Raw genomic sequence first — 22,172 nt, forward strand, 5'->3', positions numbered from 1 at the left:
CAGCCAGAGGAAGAAAGGAAGGAAGCAAGAACTAGAAGGTTGAAGAGGGCGTGTGTGTGTGTGTGTGTGTGTGTGTGTGTGTGTGTGTGTGTGTGGAGTCCCTGCGGCAGGCTCTGAAGCTCCTAGACAAATGATCTCTGCGTCCCCAGAGCTGAGCACACACTGGGTGCTCAATAAAAGTTTGATGAATGAATGACTGAGGCTGGGCGACTGGGGAGGGAGGGGAGGCGGTATTTGATCAAGAGGATTCAAGAGTTAGAACTTCAGATGAGCCGGGGAGAGCCGCTGGGCCGCCTGTGCTGGCAGGGAAGGGGAGCTGGGCCCAGCCCCCAGCCGCTCCCCCAGAGCGGACTGAATCCTCCGTCTCAGGGGCAACGTCCCCGGCCCAAAGGATAAAGGAGGCTGCTGGAGAGGGAGCTGGGGGCTAGTTTCAAGCACGCTTCTTTAAAGCGGAGAATAGAGTGGAGCAAGAGGACACAAGCTTCTTGAAGAGTGAGGAACTAGGTTAGAATCTGAAGAGCATCCAAAGTTAGACACAGGGCCGAGTAACCAAAGGTTAGCTTCTCCTTCTCCGAGCCCTTTAATAGGCCAGCCAGCCATCTGTTTGGCTGAGGGAAGGGCTGGGCCTCTGGGAGCCAAATTCCCAAATTCGGAGGCTCCAGCCAGGGGCAGCAGGGCTTCCCGGTCCCAGGCCCTGGGCCTGGGTGGGGGGTGGGAGCACGGGGAGGGCTGAGACCCAACCGGGCAGACCCTCGGTGGTGCGCACTCCCTTCCTCCCGGTTGTCAGGGGAAGTTTTTAATTAATGGTGTGTAATCTGATCTGGCCCTTCTCCCCGCTGAGCGCTGCCTTCAATCAGCAGAGCCATCTGCAATTGCAATTCATAATTCTCCCGAAAGGGAGGGGGTGCCTTGGTGATTAATACAATTAGCCTTTTATGTTGATGATTGTCTTAGCAGGAGCAGATGATGTGAGCCCAGAGCATAGGCTGCCGCGTCCCCATTGGCTGGCAGGAAGCCCCTCTCCACTTCCTCCCCCGCCACTGCTACCTCTGGCTGGAAAGAGGACACACTCGGACCCCACTGTGCAGTGCAGGGGCCTGGGGAGGGGGCAGCCCCCGAAGGGGCCAGGCTCTGGGACACATTTGGGCTGCTCGGACTGAGGGGAGAAGATGATGATCCAGAGACTCTCACTTTCCAAAGAATATCACTTTGACTTAAAAGAGACTCTCACTTTCCAAAGAATATCACTTTGACTTAAAAGATTCTGTGCACCATATTAAAAAAAAAAAAAAAGGAGGAAGACTACATAAAAGTATAATAGGGATTGAAAGGGTTGAAAAAGCTTAAATAAAGGCTCAGGCAGTTATAGCTGCGTGAACTTAAGCAAATTCCTTAAGGATCCTGAGCCTCACTTCACTCATCTGGAAAATGGGGTCTATTAAATAAGGGGCTGGAAACACATGGGATGTATGTGTTTAGCAAGGCACCTGACACAGATCTCGGTGGGCGGTGGGGCTGTCCCCATCATCGTGTGACATACACAACACACACAATACATAGACGATCTACCACCACAGATTGCCATTCCCTGCCAGTGGCTCAGCCGCGTCCCCAGCAGTTTCTGATGCAAGCCGGCTATTACTAAAGAAGGAACCTCTTCCTCCCATTGCCCAGCCTTAGTTAGCTAGAGCAAAGGAGAGTGTAAGTGTGTTGGTACAGGAGGATCTCAGAGGAAAGAGGAGTCAAGAATAAAACCCAAAAGGCGCCTGGCTGGCTCAGTTGGAAGAGCATGCAACTCTTGATCTCAGGGCTGTGAGTTCAAGCCCCATGTTGGCTGTAGAGATTACTAAAAATAAATAAATTTTTTAAAAAGGGGGAAAAAAAAGAATCAAACCCAAGAAAGAAATAAAGACCTCCCCAGAACAGAGAAGTGGAGCACTGGGGTGATCATGGTGGAGAGTTGATATGCAGGAAGATCCAGGGAATGAGGGTAAGGAGGCCGGGCAGGTATAAAGGGGTAAAAAGATGTAGGACTTTGAGCATCTGGAATTTCATACAAAAGCTAAGAAAACAAAAGGGGAGCAGCCATCGGAGCTGAGGGTTGAAGAGGTAGCACAAATCAAAGTGCGTGATCTCTATAAGGTCAAATGATCTGCAACAGGCTGACTGGGGACTTGGTGGGAGAATGCACTAGGTCAGGAGCGGGGATCGTCTCAGTCCCTCCCGGCACGGCCCACGGCCCACGGCCCACAGTCCACGGCGCTGCACTCCATGACCTGGAGCCCCGTGAGAAGAGAGCTCATCAAGAGGGATGTTAACCTAGAGCCAGCGCCCAGGGGGCATTATCCGGCACTGTCAGGGGGAAGACAGGGAGTGAAGAAGGGAGGGGAGAAGTTAAGAGCTAATCAAGAAGCAGCATCCTCCAGCCAAACAGCGGCCACTTGGGCAGCCAGGGCAGGGAGGCTGCACAGCCAGGATCTGCAATCACCTCTCAGAGAGGGGCAGCCACGCAGAGGAGCAGTCCGCAGTTACAGAAGCTAGGGGGAGGCTCGGGGAGTGAAGGGGGTTAGGAGAGTGTGGAGTCCAACAGCACTAATTAGTAGGCTGCAGGTAATGGGCAGAAAAGGGGGAAATGCAAACTGTTCCAGAGCTCTGATGAAGTCAGCCAAGGGGGCAAGGGGGCAGTTATTGCCGGGGGGGTGGGGTGGGGGGGGGTGAGGATGCCATTGATGCCGGCAGAGACCAGAACTGCACCCCAGCTCCGTGGACAGATGGAGCAAGGCCCAGCCAGGCCAGGTCCAGCCTGAGATCAGGGGAGAGGCCAGGACATTGCTGGTGTCCAGGCATGAGGCACCAGGCTGGAGGTGCCTCTCCGCCTGGAATCGGCTTCCCGGCCCTCTCTCTGCCCTGTTGGTCCTGAGGTGCAGCCATAGCGTCATCATCTCCGGGGCTCCTAAGCCTCCCGCCTGTCCCTCCTGAGCTCCCCCAGCACTCTGCACACACGCACCTCCATCCTGGCACTGAACATACTACCTCACGGTTCTCTGAACGCCTCTCTCTACCGCAACATGAAGACCCTTCTTAAACAAAACTGTATTTTTAGTCTACTTCTCGTCTCAGGGCAAGTTTCCTTGACTGTCCTTTTTTTGTTGGTCTCCAAACCATGGCCTTCCATTCTCAAGGGAGGAACGGCCTCTGATATTTTGGATTTGGAGAGCAAATTGGACAAAGAATTACAATACACACTCCCAGCTCGATGCCCAAACAGACCTCTAATCTTCTTTGCATGAAATCACCCCGTGTTTCAGGACTATGCTGATTTCAAAACTCCACCAGGAAGTACTATTTATTCTGGTCGTGGCCTCACTGATACACCAGGACTTCTTTCCTACACTTCCCCAACTTGGGGGTCACATGTAGTGGCACTAGGGGTCATCAGTGGGGCAGATTTTGACCCTATCCTACACATTGCCTGTCTGCCTCTCTGAGCCAGATGTTCTGGGGCTGAGCACTGCCCTTTCTATCCTGCAGCCTCTCTCAGACACAGGGAACTCCGTTTTAAAGCTCTTGGAGCACAGCTAAGTAGCAGGTTCCCGGACCTCCACATCTGGTCTAGCCAACAGTCTATCTCCCGTGAACAGCTAACACTTCCAGCCCAAATAGCATTGCTAATAAGATGCACCCCTATTTTATGACCCACTAAAGAAGAGAAAAACACTGCGTTGCTTTTGTACGATGCCAGTGATTATAAGATATCCCAAGTCTCAGAAATATTAAAACATATATTTTAAGTGCATCTTACAACTAAGGAAATGATCCTTTCTGCTTCAGATCTTGGCTCTTTTTTATTTTTTAAAGATTTATTTATTTGAGAGAGAGAGAGAGCGAGAGAGCACACTCACATGCATACAAGTGGAGGGAGGGGCAGATGGGGAAGGCAGGGCAGAGAGAAAGAATCTCAAGCAGACTCGGTGCTGAGCACAGAGCCCAATGCAGGCCTCTATCCCACAATCCTGAGATCGTGACTGAGCCAAAACCAAGAGTTGGACACTTAACCAACTGAACCACCCAGGCGCCCCAGATGTTGGCTTTTTATTTTATCTCGAAGATTTTATTTATTTATTCATGAGAGATACAGAGAGAGACACACACACAGAGACACAGGCAGAGGGAGAGGCAGGCTCCACGCAGGGCCCCCGATGTGGGACTCGATCCCAGAACTCCAGGATCACTCCCTGAGCCGAAGGCAGACATTAACCGCTGAGCTACCCAGGCATCCCCAGATGTTGGCTTTTTAGATCAGATTTTATTTTATTTTTTTTTAAACTGTAGTTTCTGTTTCTTTTTTGTTGTTGTTGTTTTGTTAACTTTTATTTATTTACAATAGTCACAGAGAGAGAGAGAGCGAGGCACAGACATAGACAGAGGGAGAAGCAGGCTCCATGCACTGGGAGCCCGACGTGGGACTCGATCCCGGGTCTCCAGGATCGCGCCCTGGGCCAAAGGCAGGCGCTAAACCGCTGCGCCACCCAGGGATCCCTTAGATCAGATTTTAAAGTGAAGGGGAGGAGCACCTGGGTAGTTCATCAGCTAAGTGTCACAATCAATATCAAGGTCTTGAGTTCAAGCTCCATCCATGCTGGGCATGGAGCCTACTATGAATGAATGAATGAATGAATGAATGAATGAATGAATGAATGAAGGGGAATGTAAGGCCAAAGTGGGGGCCACACTGGAGGGTCTCGAGTCTTCTTCCTCTAAGGAGGATGGGCACCGTTGCCCTCATATTCTCTCAACTCTACTCCAGCTTTTCAATACCCAGGCCGCCCACCACGGTTAACATCTCCCCTCCCAGTGCCAGGGAGGCCAGTGAAGAAAACTGCACTATCTTTTACGGAGACAGAATAAAACACAAGCCACGCCAAGCAGGGACCACCATTTTTGAGGGGATAATCGCCTAGCACTCCAATACCATTTATCCAACCACTTCCCACCCCACCGGGTTATCTTCCCCACAGCCTCCAGGCCAGTGCCGTGGGAAGATGCCGAGATTAGTCATTTCCTCCTAATCGGGCTACGACAGCTCCGCTAAGCTGCCGACTGCAGGCAGCTCCCGTTAAAGCAAAGCAGCTGGAAAGGGCTTAGCCCTTTAATGCCAGCAGCTGTATCTCCACAGTGCGGCTTCTCCGCTGAGGGCCTGGACTCTGTCCAGAAGCATCAGGCGTTTAGCCCCAGGCAACGTATACTAACCTAGGAGGGGAGAGGAGCCAGCTCCCGGGGAGGAGGAGAGGTGGTTCATTTAAGCACCCCACCTGAGGCCTTGCTTTCCGAAGAGAAAGAAAAGTCCCAGCCCCTTTGTAGGTCTTGCTCTGCTAAAATCTGGACCAACTGTATCATCCTGCAGGCAGGGAGAGCTTTCTCTGTGGCAGGAGCACCTCCGTTTTTAGAACTCACCTAAGGACAGATTCCCTTGTTAGTTTTGACAACAAAAGACTTTGGGCCACTAACCACACAGACGCATTCCCCTTTGAGCGGACTTTTTTTTTCCTCTGAGGTCTAAAGTATTCTGATCTCGGGTATGCATATGTGTGGACACAACAGACTGACTACCTCTTCTTGGAGAGCAGTGGGCTCTGGGGTTGATGAGGAAGAAAGCCGAACAGCCCTCAGAAAGCCCTGGCACAGAGCAGGCTGCTGAAGAGCGATCACTCGAAGACTTCTTACTCAGAGCCAGATGGTGAACATGAGACGGGGTGAGAGCTAATGCCACTCAGGGGGAAAGCCAATAAGCTAATCCGCTGACACGTTTCTAGAGGCAGGCTGATGGTTTTGGCTCAGAGACTTGCCTGTTCTTGGCTCTGAGCTTCAGAGCACACAAGATGCACATGGGTGACCCAAGAACGGACTCTCAAACCAGGAGGAACCTCAAACACACCAGCTCGTCCTCCTCCTTCCACACAGAAAAGACCTGGATCACCGACCAAGCCCGGGGCTTCCACTCTACAAGACAATAAGCCCAACCAAGAAGGCATTTAATTTTCCTGTGCCGGGGATCCCTGGGTGGCTCAGTGGTTTAGCGCCTGCCTTCGGCCCAGGGCTTGATCCTGGAGTCCCGGGATCAAGTCCCACGTCAGGCTCCTTGCATGGGGCCTGCTTCTCCCTCTGCCTGTGTCCCTGCCTCTCTCTCTCTCTCTCTGTATGCCTCTCACGAAAAAAATAAATCTTAAAAAAAAAAAAAAGCTAAAAAAAAAATAATAATTGTCCTGTCCCAAATGCTTTTTCCCCACAGTCTGGGCCTCCCTGCTTCTTCTGGGTCATCTGTGAATAAGCATATCCATATACAGCCTCAAGTGGAAGCATTTACGTACCTAATAATATATCAACAAACCCCACAATGCTGATCTAAAATAGCAAGCACCACAGCTGAACTCCAGTAGGAGCTGTAATCCCCGGGTTCTTATCCCAGCTAAACTATAGATTAGTTTGTGGGAATTTAAGACAAATCACCCTTCTGAATTTGTCAAGTGGGATAAGATTACCTGCCCCCCCCCCCCACATGGTTGTGGTGGCATCAGGTAAGATGATGAATGAAAGCACTTGGTACACTGTCAATCACCATATTACATTTCCTAGAGGCTTTATGAGGAATCGGTTAATTCCATCTTCACCGAAGACCAGAGAAGATATTAACTAGCAAGTGCTTTATAAGACGTCTAAACATCCATTTGTACGTGTCTGAGCCTAGCACACAGATGGTGTCCAACTGTGTGAGATGTGAGAGCAATCTGTATAAAAACAATGCAACTAAATGAAGCTGGCAAGAGTTCTAGAGAGAGAAGGTAGACAAAAGGATAATTCCTGCTTCCAGCTCTTGAGTCCCTGAAAAGTGGCCTCCTTTTCCATCCCACACAAATGTGGAGGACAAGGCTCCCACACACTACAAGGTTATTCCTAGTGACGTCAAACTGCCTTCTGCCTGACTTCGTGAATAGAAACCATCAACAAATACAGACTGAGAACCAGAGTCCAATAAGTTATACAAGTTAAAAAAAAAAAATTAAAAAAAAAAATTATACAAGTTAAGGACCCCCAGGTCTGGGGCCTTCACTTATTTACAAAACAGACTACAGGGAGATTTTTTTTTTTTTAAACCACTAAATTCCTAGGTTAAGTGACCATTCTCTAAATCCTGTTTACACTAAAAGCACAATAACATGCCCCAAGTCTGCATGCTTAAAAGCTTTTCGCTCCAGTGGCTGAAACCTGAGTCACGATCGAGGCTATCAGTGGAACACAGGAATCTCAAGACCCTCCTGTATGAACTGTGCCGACTTAAACGGTGAACTCTGTACGTTCCTTGCTTCTCAGATCTGGACTCCGTCACAGCCCTTCCCTGCCCCTTGCTGAGCCTCAGAAAAGGGGACACATGAGTAAGCAAACCACTGTTAGGTGTACCAGGTTCATGACAGCGGGTCCCCCGAATGTTTTTCCAACGGGAAATCACATACCCTATGTATATGCATATAGGTCTGTTTGGAGCTTGTGGAGGGCAGGGGGGCCCTGCTGTCAAAAACCAACCCAGCAAGGCTGACAGCTTTGCTCCCTGCACTCATACAGCACTCGCTGCTTTGCACTCCCAATAATTTAAGCAGGAATTTAAGAATTCAAGACCCTTTTCAATGCCATGGGTGCAGTTTATGGCCAAAAGTGGCCATTCTTGTCATGGTAAATCACTTGAACACTCTATAGTCCTTTGATGGAAACTCAGATGCCTTCTATTTCTGCAATGAATTCACCTTCTTAAGGATGCAGAAATCACTAGACACCCAGGAACAAAAGCAGATTGTTGCTGCTAAATCAAACCATATAATGCTTGGCCAGTTAAACATCAAACTTAGGAGTCTTACCTAGACTGATGGAAAAGGGATTTAAAGATTTAGATTCTGGTTATTAGCCAGCGAGAGAGTAAAGTTAAACTGCATTAATGATGGAGTAAGAGACAGCATCAGAAAGGATTAGGAGCAGGAGTTGGGGTGACAGCTGCTCCAAAGCACTGGACCCTTTCCTTAGATCTCACATCAAGGAAATAGAATTTAATTAAGAAAGCCCTCGAAAGTCCAGCTGTTCCACATGAAGTACTATTAAAGAAGTTGGAGGTGGATACATATTTCCCTTTGCTAATATCAGAATTATTTTCATGGCTGAGGTCTCCTGGCCTAGCCCAAAACTGAGCCACTGGCTGCCAACATTTGACACACAGGACCATTTCCTTTTTCGTTAATGGGCCATCAGTTCCTGCATAGGGTAGTCTTGCCTTCACTAACATTATACAATCCATTTACTTCTTCCACATTAGTGACTTAAAATGCACCTTGGGGAGATACTACAGAACAGCAAATATGGCACCAGGCCAACGCCAGCCTCGCACAGATGCAAGAAAAGAGATGGCATCTAGGACAAAGTTTAAAAAATAAAATAAAATAAAACTTAATGTGTGTGTGTGTGTAAAGGGGGGTAAGAGGAGAGGGGACCCATCCTCTTCCAATTTGCTGAGGCAAAAATCTCCCTGCTGTGAGAGCCGCCACCTCCTGGGAAAAAAGCCAGTAGGTTGCCTCCTCTCTCCGTGGTTACATATTAAGCCTGCAACTGTTTACGCTCAATCTCAGCTACATTCTGTTCACCAGCTTCAGAGTTCCAAGTGCAGGTGCCCTCAGTTAATCATCCCAGCTCACTCCAGAGGCACTTCCAGCAGTGAAGGATGTTCCAGGCAGTCAGCCAGCCAGAGTCGTTTGTTGTTTTTTTTTTAAACTGCACCATTGTGGTCCCTAAAGACTTGTTTAAAAAGTTTGGTTTTTGTTTAAAGTAGTTTCTTCAAATGAGAGGATACAGTCAAAGGACAAATCTAGGACTTCAATTTGGACAATGAAAGAGACTGAATGAGAAACGAAGAAACCCCTGGCGGTGGCTGCACTGGGGTGGGGGGTGGGGGGCAGAGATAGAATGAAAATGAACAATAGACCAAAACACTGAGGAAAAATATTTTCTTAAAAAAGGCATTGAAGGTTACCTTCCAGAACAAGAAAACCAACTTTGCAGTCCTTTTGAAAAAACTATTTACTTTTTTCCAAATATTATTCCAAATATGTGTTTTACAGATAAAGGTCACTAGCGGTCAAAAACATTCCATAGAAGAAAGCATTTTTATAGACATTGGAAATAATTTTAATAAAAGGCAAAGTTCATATTTATCTAGATGTGGCTATATTCCATAGGAAGATTTTAGCAACCAAAGTGCAAAGACAAAATGACTGTGGCTTTTCTTGCCACACAAACTATTGACAATCTCCCCTCATAGCCTACTCTTAATTGTGAACTGGGACACCAAATAGACGGCATATGACCTTTAGAAATAGGGCTCCAATGGACAAGAGGACAGGAGGTCAAGCATCAGAACAAATTCAACAAATTCAATTCAAAGTCCAGTCAGAGGCCCATTAGAGATAAACACAAGTTGTAGTATCACTTTTACAGGGTTGTGCCACTTAACACTATTAAACCTAATCAATCCGAATCAAAGCTAAGCACACTCCCATCACTAGTTCTGTCCTCATCCAATCCCATTTTTATAAAGGCTCTACATTATAGCTTAGTTCGTGTTGGGGGAAGGGGCCCTTCCAAGTTCTCAGAAGGAGCCATCCTAAATCCTCTGTCCAATCTTTCTTTACCCTGCCCTCCCACCTCCCACCCTGAGACAAGTCAGTCTTACCAAAGAGGTGTGGCTTCTGTCACTGTCTCATGGAAATTAGTTCTGAATAACACCAGAGAAAGATCAGTCCATGAGCAGCATTTGGCTTTAAGCCAAAGGGATGCGGCCGCCCCAGCCCTCCCCCCATCACAATGAATTCCATATTCTCCCTTCTACTGCTGTAAAGATCTCCCATCTAGAGGTTCCCAACAACGACAGCACAAGGTGTTGATATTACATTACTTGAGGAGAAAGAGAGGGAGATATATATAGTTTTAATAAAACTCCCATGCACAATTAAACTTGATTAAAAGCCTGGAGAATGCTAAAAGTAGTAATGAGTACAGGAGGCTGCAGAGCAGAGAGTACAGGTGTGCCCTTCCTTGCTCAGTAAATGCTGGCAAGTAACAGGAGACATGACTTCACTTAAGCATTGGAGAAGCAAAAAAGTTGCCTTGTCGTCCTAGGTTGGTGGCAGACTTGCTTTTGCTCCCAAACCTAAAGAGAATGAACCGAGAAAGTATTCCATAAAAAGAAGGTCAATAAACAACTCTAACATTACTTGATATTATCAGCTAAAAATAGGAAACCCTCAACAACTACTCTGTAAACTACTCTTTGTCGCCTGAGAGGAGAGAGGGGAAACAAAACCTTTAGGCCCTTCTCAAAAAGGGGTCATTATGGCTCCAGATTAGCTTTCAAAGGCTAGCTGCTAAGCTGAGGCCTCATTCAATTTTCCCTTCGATAAGCTTCACTATGCTGGGAAAAGAGGTCTAAGGGAAGAGTCCTTTTTTACTTCCTAAGCCGGCCAGTTCCACATACCTGGGTGTGTTCTTGGTGAGGGTGGAGCGCACTCTCTGTGACAGGGAACTAGAAGAAGGAGTCTTGAGAAGCTGATGCTCAGGAGTGGTCACGGGCCCCAGTAAGCTCACTTCAATCAAAGGTAAGACATATTTTTAAAGGAGGGGCAAAAAGGAAAGCACCCTTGTGGGTGTCCAGTTTTGAGCTGAATATTCTATGAAGCACTTAAGAGCTAAGGTTAGAGACCCAAGCAAAGCCCCAGTGATCATTTTTGTCATCGTCTCTAACACACCAGTATATCTTTTGAACTATGCAGGCCTCTGCTCAATGAATAGCTGACATCTGTTTCCTGATTTAGGCCATTCTCAAACTCCAACATTCACAAATCTAATGTCTGACCACTTGATTCTGACCAGTGTTAAAAAAACAACATTCTTTCTTTAAAAAAATCTTGTAAAAATGAGATCAGGTCTCCAATGCCAGTACAAATTGGAAGAAACCAACCTCAAACATTTTTGGTGGCAATACAAAATGGCAAAAGCCTTTAAGAAATCAAGTTGGTGAAACATAAAAATGTTCAAGCCCTTTTTGTCCTTTTTTTTTTTTTTTTAATGTTCAAGCCCTTTAATTCAACTATTCCCATTCTTGGGAATTTATCATTAGGAGAAAACAAAGGTAGACACATATAATGCTGATAGCAGCATTATTAGTAACTATGGAAAATTCAAAAATAACATCAACCTCTAGTAGAACATGTTAAGTAAATTACAGTTTATGATCATAAAAATGGTAAAATTATATAGTAACAGAAAGAGTTCTCACAATATGCTAAGTGAAATAAGATCAAATCATAGCTGAATCGTTATTATATTTCTAAAATATCCATATATATAACGAAAAGAAGAACCATGTTCCATAAAAGTGAAAAAATTAGGATAGAACTGTATAAATTTTCTTTTAATGTTAGAATACTCACAATGAATTTAATTTTTACTGAAGAATATGAATTCCAAACAGCTCTAGCAAAGGCAGAGCTGGACTTTGCTAAAACCAGGAACAGAGTCAGGTCCCTTAGAAACACAACTTGGGCCTTACCTTTACTACCTGGTGTCTGTGGTGTTGAAAAGGCATTTGAGTTTTCAATGACATGAATGGGTTCAATGTTCTCTTGTTCCACCATCATAAACTGACTCCAGTATTCCAGGGGCAGGGAAAGCAGGCGCTCTACCACCTAAAAAGCCACTAAATAAGTTAGCACACTTCCAAAGCTCAGGGCTTATCTCTCCCCAGTCTCTCACGTTATCACGTCACACAGGTTTATACATGGTTATGTATCTTATATATATGGTGGACTTGCCTACCTTGGGCTGACGCTTGATGTCCTGTAACATAACCACTGGATCTGGATTGGGCACAGCATGGGCAACTATGGTAGGCCCAAAGACTTTAGCCAGATTGGTCACATCCATTTTAGTGTTTGGGCTCTGAGCCACTCTAAGCAAGAGAACATTCAATTAAAAGACTTGCCCTTCTGCTTAAACACAGAACACAATATAAGATCTACCAGGGAACAATTCACCCATCACATTTCCTCCCTAACACCCAACCCACATTATGTTCCCAGTGGCAAATTCCCAAACTCCCAAAAGTGAGTTTCTGCTGTACTCACCTCTGCAAGTGAATCATGAGAAAAGCTAATGTGTCTCTGTTGGCCTGGGGCAGTTCACCAACAGCCTGGTACATGGCAGCTATGCTGTTGTCCTCATCTGTGATTTCTGTAAATGAAAAGAAAGCACCAAGAGGTCTGACTTCTTTCCCTTGACAGCGTGCTTCCAAGTGATCGACCACAAAGTCTCATCTATACAGTAAGCTTCTGAAACTTCTGATTAGGTTCATGACTGCATCAAACTCCAGTTTCATTAACAAGCAGAACACTGGCCAACAGCTCAATATTAGAAATCAGAACCTTTAAAAAAATATCAGCTCCTGCAGTTAGGGAAAGCAGCTAGCAACCCATATACTGGGGAGGCAGGCACACAGCTGCACTGACTATAATTACCAAGAAGGTGTTCGTTTGTAAGACATAGGGCCCTACTATGGACCAGATACTAAGTGCTCAGGCAAAGCACAATTAAACAAAGACCTTGCCTCACTGAACCTATATTCTATAGGAGGAGTTAGTCAAAAAGCAGGCCTTGATCAGGTAGTGGTACATAGTGGAAGCTAGAAAGTAATGGGAAGTTACTTTGGACAAAGTGGTCAGTCAGGAAAGGTGTTTCTGAGGACTAGATACCCAAAAAGAAACCTGAAAAGAAATAAAGGAGCAAATCATATAATACATTACAGGCTGATGCAACAGCCTCAAGATGGGAATAAATTTGGTTATGTATCAAGAACTACGTACCAAGTATTCCAGGTTAAATGGAGAAGAAAGAAAGAAGGGAGGGGTTGAGAGAAATGATACTAGAAATGGAATTAGGAGCCAAATCAGACAGGTGGGGCCTTTGGGGCCATGTTAAGGACCATGGATTTATTCTGAGAGTGATGGGGAGTCACTGGAGAATACTAAAGACAGAAGAGACATCATCTAATTTAAATTTCAGAAGGACCCTTTTAGGTACCGTTTGAGGATCATAGTGCAGAGGGCAGGAGTAGAAAGAGGAAAATGAGTAGGTTCCTCCATCACTCCAGGGCGAGAGATGTCAAGAGTGGTAGTAGCAGGAGTGGCAAATTTCAACTTTAATTTTTTTTTAAATATTTTATTTATTTATTCACAAGAGACACACAGAGAGAGCCAGAGACATAGGAAAAGGGAGGAGAAGCAGGCTCCATGCAGAGAGCCCGGGACTCCAGGATCATGCCCTGAGGCAAAGGCAACTCAACCACTGAGCCACCCACGCGTCCCAAATTTCAAGTTTAAGATAAATTTTGGGGATCCCTGGATGGCTCAGCAGTTTAACGCCTGCCTTTGGCCCAGGGCGCGATCTTGGAGTCCCGGGATCGAGTCCCACATTGGGTTCCCGGCATGGAGCCTGCTTCTCCTTCCTCCTGTGTCTCTGCCTCTCTCTCTCTCTCTCTCTCTCTGTGTCTATCATGAATAAATAAATAAATAAATCTTAAAAAAAAAAAAAGATAAATTTTACAAGACTTTTGCTGGCAAGATATGCCAATGGATTAAAGGTGGTGTGGGGAAAAGGAATCAATGATGGCTCCAAGTTCAAAAGGACAGCATCAAACTTGACCCCAAAACAAACAAAAACCTTGTTAGTACTCTATGTAGTTTAGACAGGAAGAGGATGGGCACCAGAAACACAGATTGTTATTCTTCCATCAAAGCATTTGTGCATCCACTATGTTGCATGCACCGCACTGGGCAGGAAACAGAGTCAAAATAATCCTGCCCTTGTGGAACTCACATTCCAGTATTAAGATCTACTCTTGGGGCAGCCCAGGTGGCTCAGCAGTTTGGCGTCGCCTTCAGCCCAGGTTGTGATCCTGGAGACCTGGGATCGAGTCCCATGTTGAGCTCCCTGCATGGAGCCTGCTTCTCCCTCTGCCTGTGTCTCTGCCTCTTTCTTGGTGTCTCTCATGAATAAATAAATAATCTTTAAAAAAAAAAAAAAAAAAAAGATCTACTCTTACCTGCTGCCTCCATGAAAGTCTTGTTTAGCCGAAAGGTCAGAAGGGGTTCTTTGAGGTTTCGAAGGAAGTCCTTCAGGAGGCTACAAATAGCATGGATATCATCCACTTTGCTGAGGAGGGGTACAGTTTTCACTCTGAGGAATTTCTCTTTCAGCTCTTTTACTGTTCGGTCACAGCCAGAGATCCGATACAGGCCCGTCTATTATTAAGGTGACACTTTCAGTTAAGAACTCCTAATTATTAACACAAATAATAAATTCACGATCTCTGCACATTAACTTTTTTCTTTAGAGTCGGGGGCAGAGCCAGACAGGTGCAGGGCGGAGGAGAGGGAGAGAGAGAATCTTAAGGAGACTGACACGGGCTCGATCTAAGCCGGTATCAAGAGTCGCTTAACCAACTGAGCTACCCAGGTGCCTCTGAAGGTCGACTCTTACCTCAGTCAGCCCTCTCTGCTCAATCTCATTTACGCAATGGACAACAATGGACGGGATCATTGGAGAAGTCTGGGACACATAATCTGCCAGCATTCCCTGAAAAGGGAGAGTTTTAAATTATTATTTATATCACTTAGACCAGCAAATCAAGAGAAGGAGGAAAAACCATCTTCAAACTAATACTGAGGCTGGGACATCATGTCTACTTTTAAATTCCTATTCCCAGAGCATATATTAGATCAGAGACTCTCAACTATACTTTTCCTACAACCACACCAGGACTGATTTATGGTCACATATACCACACTCTTGCGTGAACAAGTAATAAGATGGACTGGCTACAACTCTGCCCCCGCTGGTCCTCTATTCAAGGGCCTCAGAAAACAAGAAATAATGAGATTATACGTATGGCCTTTAATAGGAAGTAATTTATTATTCTAAAAAAGGAAAACCTTTTTTACCCCTAAATTATTCTTAGTAAGAAAAATTACTTAATACAATTAACAGTTGATCAGGACACAAACCTATCTGAAGGGGAGAGGTCCATGGTTCTCTATTGGGAAAGAGAAAATCTGTAACCGATTACACACACAAATAAGAACTGTTAAGATTAAAGAAAAGTAACATTTGATTCGCTAGGAGCTGGGTAGCAGCATAATCATTTTGTTTTGAATCTTGTTAATGCTGTTCATACAACAAATAATTTCTTTATAGACTGAATCAGTTTTTAGAAATAAGCAATCTGATTTTAATAGCCTAGTATGGAATACCTCTAACATAAGAGAAAGTACATTCACAGATGAAATCACGTGATGGCTGGGATTCGTTTCAAGATAATTTACTGGACAGGGCCAGGAGGAGGTCAGGGGGGTACTGATAAGTCAAGCCTGGATGTGAACTAGTAATCACAACAGCTGAGTGACAGGAACTAGAGGTCAGTTGTCCTAATCTCTCTACTTCTGTGTATGTTTGAGATTTTATAAAACAGGAATAGCATGTAGAGAGGGGAAGGAGGAGAAGAAGAGGGAAGGAAGGAGAAGGGAGAGGAAGGAAGGAAGGAAAGAAGGAAAGGGAGGGAGGGAGGATGAACAGAGAAGCGGGCAGAGGGTGGAAGGAGGGAAGGGAAGAAGAGTCTGATGTAGAAAGAGACAAACCCAAGCAGGAGTCTACTGAAAGTTAACATTTTATCATTTCTCTTCATCATTCCTGGGGAAAAACTATGCTTGGCATCACTAATTTTAGGATAAAAACTGACATTTGGCTTTGAAAAAGCCAAAGAAGCCATACCACAAAGACGGCCCCCACAGGTCGTACCTCTCCAATCTTGACAGGTGTTCCTATCAGAGTAGGAATGCAGGGAAGGGGACAGCGGTCCCGACATTCTGGATGAGAGACCACACGACAGTCTCGACACTTCAGAGACAGCTTGCCAAATTTTATCCGCTTGCCACATGGAACACAAGATTCAGGTTTAATAACCTGAGGACAAAAGAGGGCAGAAAGAACAGAGTGGTCTTAGAAAACTATCATCATCAATAGTTAATTTATTAGGCGCTTAGTACCAAATAACTTCCTAATCCCTTTACACCTATTTGTGTAATTCTCACAATAATCCTACAAAAGAGGTTTTTGTTCTTTCTTTTAAGATAAGGAAACGGAAGCCAAAAGAGGCTGTGTCACTTGCATGAGGTCATCCAGCTGGAAGCGGGCAGTGTACACTAGTGGAAAGAATCTGTTGACAAGAAGTTAACAAAGTTTCCATATTAACTCTGCCACTTACTTTCCTGTGGCTCAAATAAACTCTTCTGAGCCTGTCAGATTGCTTAGGTTTTGATGAGGAAATCCAATGGGACAAAGGAAAAATGTGCTATATTCAACCATACACTGTAAATGTGCATCACTAAAAAGCACCAACAATTGCTTCTGAAAAATTGGCTTGTTTTAATTTAATATTCCTCACAGAATGGAAAGATAAGACATCTTCTGTAACTGATAGTGAACCCTGAAGAGTGGAATTGAAAGAAGGAGATCTGACATTTAACTTTCTAATATTGAGTTATTTAAATTTGTTCCTAGTATATTTTACTTTCACAATCAAAAACTTAAGCATGCCCAAAAGAACAAAGTGATCACAGATCTACCGTCTTAGAGACGAAGTCATGCAGGCGCATCCCTCCATTATTCTGCGGGGTGCCAGAGTTGTCTGTCTCAGTTCTTGGTTCTAGCTGCCTGCTGCTCAAGGTAGAGTCACTGTTCCAAGGCTGTAAAGTACCTAGAAAACAAGCAACTTTAAGCTTAATATTTTGTTCTTTCTGAATTTTAACCCCAAGTTTAATATAACTAGTAGATGACCAGTAATTTGTAACCATAATCAGAAGTGACTACAATCGCTATGCAGAAAAATCATTTCAAGAATAACAAGTTACCTGGAAAACTGTGTGGAGGTTCCTCAAAGAGTTAAAAATAGATCTGCCCTACAACCCAGCAATTGCACTGCTGGGGATTTATCCCAAAGATACAGATGCAGTGAAACACCGTGACACCTGCACCCCGATGTTTCTAGCAGCAATGTCCACAATAGCCAAACTGTGGAAGCAGCCTCGGTGTCCATCGAAAGATGAATGGATAAAGAAGATGTGGTTTATGTATACAATGGAATATTCCTCAGCCATTAGAAATGACAAATACCCACCATTTGCTTCGACGTGGATGGACCTGGAGGGTATTATGCTGAGTGAAATAAGTCAATCGGAAAAGGACAAACATTATATTCATTTGGGGAATACAAAAATCAGTGAAAGGGAATAAAGGGAAAGGAGAGAAAATGAGTGAAAATATCAGTGAGGGTGACAAAACATGAGAGACACCTAACTCTGGGAAATGAACAAGGGGTAGTGGAAAGGGAGGTGGGCGGGGGGTTGGGGTGACTGGGTGATGGGCACTGAGGGGGGCACTTGGCAGGATGAGCACTGGGTGTTATGCTATATGTTGGCAATTTGAACTCCAATAAAAAAAATTTAAAAAAAAAAAAAAAAGAAAGAATAACAAATTATAGGGCACCTGGCTGGCTCAATAGGTTGAGTATCTGACTCTTGATTTTGGCTCAGGTCAGGGTCTCATGAGTCATGGAATCGAGTCCCATGTGGGCTCCATGCTCATGGAGTCTGCTTGAAGATTCTCACCCTCTGCCCCTCCCCCCACTCTCACTCTTAAATAATCTATAGGAAAAAAAACCAACAACAGTGAGTTACATGTGAGTGGCATAGGGCAGGCTAGCAATCACTCTGCACTGTAGAGTATGACAGTGTCCTGGCCTTCAGTAAGCAGCAGTAAGAAACCACCCATAACATCTACTCCCTGCCTCAAAAGGTTCTTAAAAAACCAAGTCTCCCCCAATTTTACTAGTTGTTTTACACAGGCAATTTAGTTACAAACCCAATGGACCTGTTTTCCTTCGGCTTCTCGTCCAATATGGTACAGTCTCAATTGTGGACACAGCTTCAATGGGCCCGCCATCATTGGGAACAGTCACCGTAGTTTTTGCAACTATAGATTCATTCCCCTGAAACAAAAGTAGAAATGAGGGAAGAACAAACATGTGAATGTCATTTCCCCTCCACTATAGGGTGTTTTGGAGTGGCTGACAACTCCTAAATCTTGGCCAGGTTTAAGGCCCTACCTCAAAACACTCAGTTGAAACCTTGTACTTTAGAACAGAAATATAGGTCACAGAGGCATACACATAAGCAACTACATAGAATCAAATACAAAACCAACAGTTGTTTACTCAGAGTGATTCCATTCATGTGGATGATAAGGATCCTATTATTAAACAGAAAAACTCACCGAATCTCTCTCTCAAAATAACATTACAGTGTTGATTCAGGATTCTATTTATTTATTTGAGAGAGAGACAGAAAGAGCACAAGCAGGGTCAGGAGCAGAAGGGGAGGGAAAGGGACAAGGAGACTCCTCACTGAGCAGGGAGCCCAACGTGGGGCTTGATTCCAGGACCCCAAGGATCATATGTTTAACAGACTGAGCCACCCAGGTGCCCCTTGACTCAGGATTCTTAGTGCTTGGGGCCACTAATCTCTAATGTGTTCACAACCACAATTCTCTTGGCCTGACTATTCTTACCTGGTCTACTGTGGAGCCAATGGAACGAGTCTTCTTTACAGGTCCAGGGGGACCATCAATGAACTGTCGGCTACTAGAGCGCTGGAAAGGAGACAAAGACCAATTAGTTTAGTGCCAAATAGAAGACCTGAAGCACAGAAGATAACATTATTCCATTAGACAACTTGGGTGCAAGTCCTAGGTACCAGGGCTATGGTAAATAACAATGTGCTCTCTCTCATTCTATTTCCACATAAAGCTTAAGTTGTACCAACACAAAAATGCCCTCAGTACCCTGGAAGAAACAACCAAGCTTTGGAAATATTTAGATGACAGCACCAGAAAAAGTAGAGCTGTAATCCTATCAAAAGACATGAAGTCTTTGGAAACATATTAAGTACCCTAAACAAGCACACACAGACAGAGCTCTGCATATCTCATTATACACGTACTTCATCTGAAAATTATATTAGAGTACAAAAGTCCTGCGTAAAAATTCCTATGACAACTCAAAACAAACTTAAATCCTTTTCCAATATATGAATGAACTGAGGCAGCCAGAACAGTGAAATAGGACAAGATTCTGTCCTGAGTTACTACCTCGAGGATTGGCAATACTGCCCCCAGGATGAATTCATTTGTAATAGGTGTTTAAAAATGATTAGAGCAACATATGTCAGGAATGCTGTATCATGGAAAAACTTCTAGAGAAAATTCCTTTATTGTAATTTTGTAAAAACAACAGCAAAAACTAAATAAAACCATACATACCCTCTTTTCTCTCTTCTTTAGTTTGAAAGTCTTTACCAAGGAAGAATCCCAATCCTGTTGACAATTACACTGCATTAGTTTCTCTCTGTGGTTAGGCCTCCCCTAAACCCTGTGCAAATAAATTTGCAGAAAACTTGAAAGGCTTTTTTTTTTTTTAAAGAATTTATTTATTTATTCATGGGAAATAGAGAGAGAGGTAGAGACACAGGTAGAGGGAGAAGGAGGCTTCCCACAGAGGGCCTGATGTGGGACTCGATCCCAGGACCCCAGGATCATGCCCTAAGCTGAAGGCAGACGCTCAACTGCTGAGCCACTCAGGCGCCCCTAGAAAAGCTTTTTGAGACAGACTGCCTGACAATTTGGGGAGAGCGAAAGGGGAGGGTCTCAAGTGCTATAGCTATAGAGCTATGGTGAGTTAACTTGCTTTCTCTCCAAAATTGAAGTTATTATAATAGAGTCAGGAGTCAATACCACAGAGGCAAGAAAAGGTTAAAGAATCAACTTCTGTCGTGATTATCTCCAGTGCCTGGCCCTTTATTTCTGACTATTTCTGTAATTAGTTGTAGAACTCACAGAAGCTCAGGCACTATACTGATCAGGTTACATGTCCTTCTTGCTCTTAAGGGATTGCTATCATCTAACCAGACGTTCTGTACAATGTAGCCACTTAACAAGTTCTAGTTCAGGCTTTACATTTCTCAAACATCCCTCTTCCTTGGGCCCCAACAAAGACATTCACCACTGAAGAATTTTTTACCGTGGTCTAGTTTCACTTCACTTATTTTAACCATTTACATTCACTTTTAGGAACCACCTATGACTTACTCCTGATAATCTCTGAAAATACAAAACCCAGAAACAGTAGTAGAGAGCAAATGGTAGCTTAGCTAAATGAAATCTAAACTCTCCAATTCCCGGTCAAGTAATTTAATTTAGCTACTGATTATCTGATTCAGTTTGGATTATAACAGATACACCATAAATAGGTCTAGCTCCCAAATCAGTTATTAATAGGTTCTAGTTTTACTATATATCCCAAACCTACTCATATCATTCTATATTTCAAAAAGGTGATACCTACTATTTATATCTATAAAATGGCAATGATTTCCCCAAACGCTGATTTGGGATGTAATGCTCCTAGCCCATTTAACAAGTAGTTGTCACTTGTTTCACACTATCAGAAAACCAACCAGGAATTACCTCCTGATTTATTGGTTTGTTTGCTAGCTTTCAGCCAGTAAAATAGGAAAGATACACAAACCAACAAACCACCAGTATCCTGAACATCAAAGACTGAAATATCAGAGATGACCTTTTATGCAGAAATCATTGCAAGTTAAGAAAAGGGTGCTGCCCCACAAAGGTAGGGTAACAAGAGTTCAGACCTATTAACCATTGTTGAATAAACATTATAGAGTCCCTAGAAACTTTGCCATTCTTCTGGCTGAAGTTCCAAGGCACTGGTTTCCTTCTAAATTGTGAAGTATGACTAAGTTTTCTCAAGAACCGAACTAACTCTGAAATAAGGCACAAGTCTATTCTCTCCAAGAGCAGCAAATAAGCCCTGCCTGGGTAGAATCTTGCTAATTTTTTTTCTTTCTTTTTTTTTTTGCTAGCTGTGGCTGTTTAATAAGCCAAGAAGATACAGTCAATTAGTACATGTAGCTCACAGATCCGTTAAATAAATTTAACCTCATGCCAAATCCTGAATTCTATATTCTCACTTTCAGAAACTAAATATATAAGCCAGTCTCTTATAGCTTATGTAGATTTTTATTTTAAAATGCTAGCTCAGGGGCGCCTGAGTGGTGCAGTTGGTTATGCGTCTGACTCCTGGTCTCGGCTCAGGCCATGATCTCAGGGTTGTGAGATTAAGCCCTGCTGCGTTGGGCTCTGCACTCAGTGTGGAATATGCTTAAAGACTCTCTCTCCCTTACCCCCACAGCTGTACACTCTTTCTCTCTCTCTCTCAAATAAATAAATAAGAACCTTGAAATTAATAAAACAAAATGCTAGCTCAGTATCTATAACACATCAATTACTACAATAGTAATAAAGGAATATCAGAAGAGAGGACAGAAAGGAGATTCCCGAGGGAGCAGGGGTAAGAAAAATAGACAATTTTCAGAGATCAAACATTTATTACCAGCGATTCGTCAGTCTTGTCAAAACTGATATCGGATAAAATGGAACCAGATTCGTCAATAGTTGACAATCTAAATGAGTGAAACAATACAGTATTAGATACAGAAGACTCTGGAAAGTAAAATGCATGAACACTCAGAACAAGTCACAGGGGTCAAGTAAAATCAGCAATTTCATAGCAGTGCCTTCCTATGGAGACAACTACAAGTTCAAAGCCTAGTTGTGCTGGTTTCTGTGGGAGAGTGTGTCTGTGCATGCACGAAGACACATGCAGCACACCTGCTTTTTTGGCAAAGACCTCGCAACATCAGTTGAAAGTTACAGTCAGGAGCATGGGTGCTACTCCTGCGGAACAGGCTACTAAAAATTCATAGGCAGAGGAGTGAAGTTTAATCTGATCCCAATTGTGGTTGCTTTCTATAAGAAAGAGTATCACCCAGCACTAGCTTTTGAAGAAATTAAGCCCATATATCTTCTCAGTTATAAAGATTCCCCATAAAACAACCAGG

At 44.1% G+C, this 22,172-nt stretch overlaps 1 protein-coding gene across 9 annotated transcripts in view; it reads right to left on the bottom strand.

Annotated features, from left to right (window-relative positions):
• Positions 1-9,102: 9,102 nt before the first annotated feature.
• Positions 9,103-22,172, bottom strand: part of RACGAP1 (Rac GTPase activating protein 1) — a 28,368-nt gene continuing 15,298 nt past the window's right edge. For 8 of the 9 annotated variants that reach the window (XM_041735357.1, XM_041735351.1, XM_041735358.1 and 5 more), the window contains 13 exons: positions 21,665-21,734; positions 19,516-19,569; positions 18,766-18,846; positions 18,061-18,187; positions 16,767-16,897; positions 15,940-16,104; positions 14,626-14,721; positions 14,189-14,387; positions 12,216-12,321; positions 11,908-12,040; positions 11,642-11,777; positions 10,568-10,676; positions 9,103-10,243 (listed from right to left, as the gene is read on the bottom strand). In XM_041735357.1, coding sequence (XP_041591291.1) covers positions 10,168-10,243; positions 10,568-10,676; positions 11,642-11,777; positions 11,908-12,040; positions 12,216-12,321; positions 14,189-14,387; positions 14,626-14,721; positions 15,940-16,104; positions 16,767-16,897; positions 18,061-18,187; positions 18,766-18,846; positions 19,516-19,569; positions 21,665-21,734 — 1,483 coding nt within the window. In that variant the 3' untranslated portion in view covers positions 9,103-10,167. The remainder of the gene's footprint in view (positions 10,244-10,567; positions 10,677-11,641; positions 11,778-11,907; positions 12,041-12,215; positions 12,322-14,188; positions 14,388-14,625; positions 14,722-15,939; positions 16,105-16,766; positions 16,898-18,060; positions 18,188-18,765; positions 18,847-19,515; positions 19,570-21,664; positions 21,735-22,172) is intronic. The other variant, XM_041735354.1, reaches the window with a different exon arrangement.

Source organism: Vulpes lagopus, chromosome 21, assembly GCF_018345385.1.
Source record: "Vulpes lagopus strain Blue_001 chromosome 21, ASM1834538v1, whole genome shotgun sequence".
NCBI classification, from domain to species: domain Eukaryota; kingdom Metazoa; phylum Chordata; class Mammalia; order Carnivora; family Canidae; genus Vulpes; species Vulpes lagopus.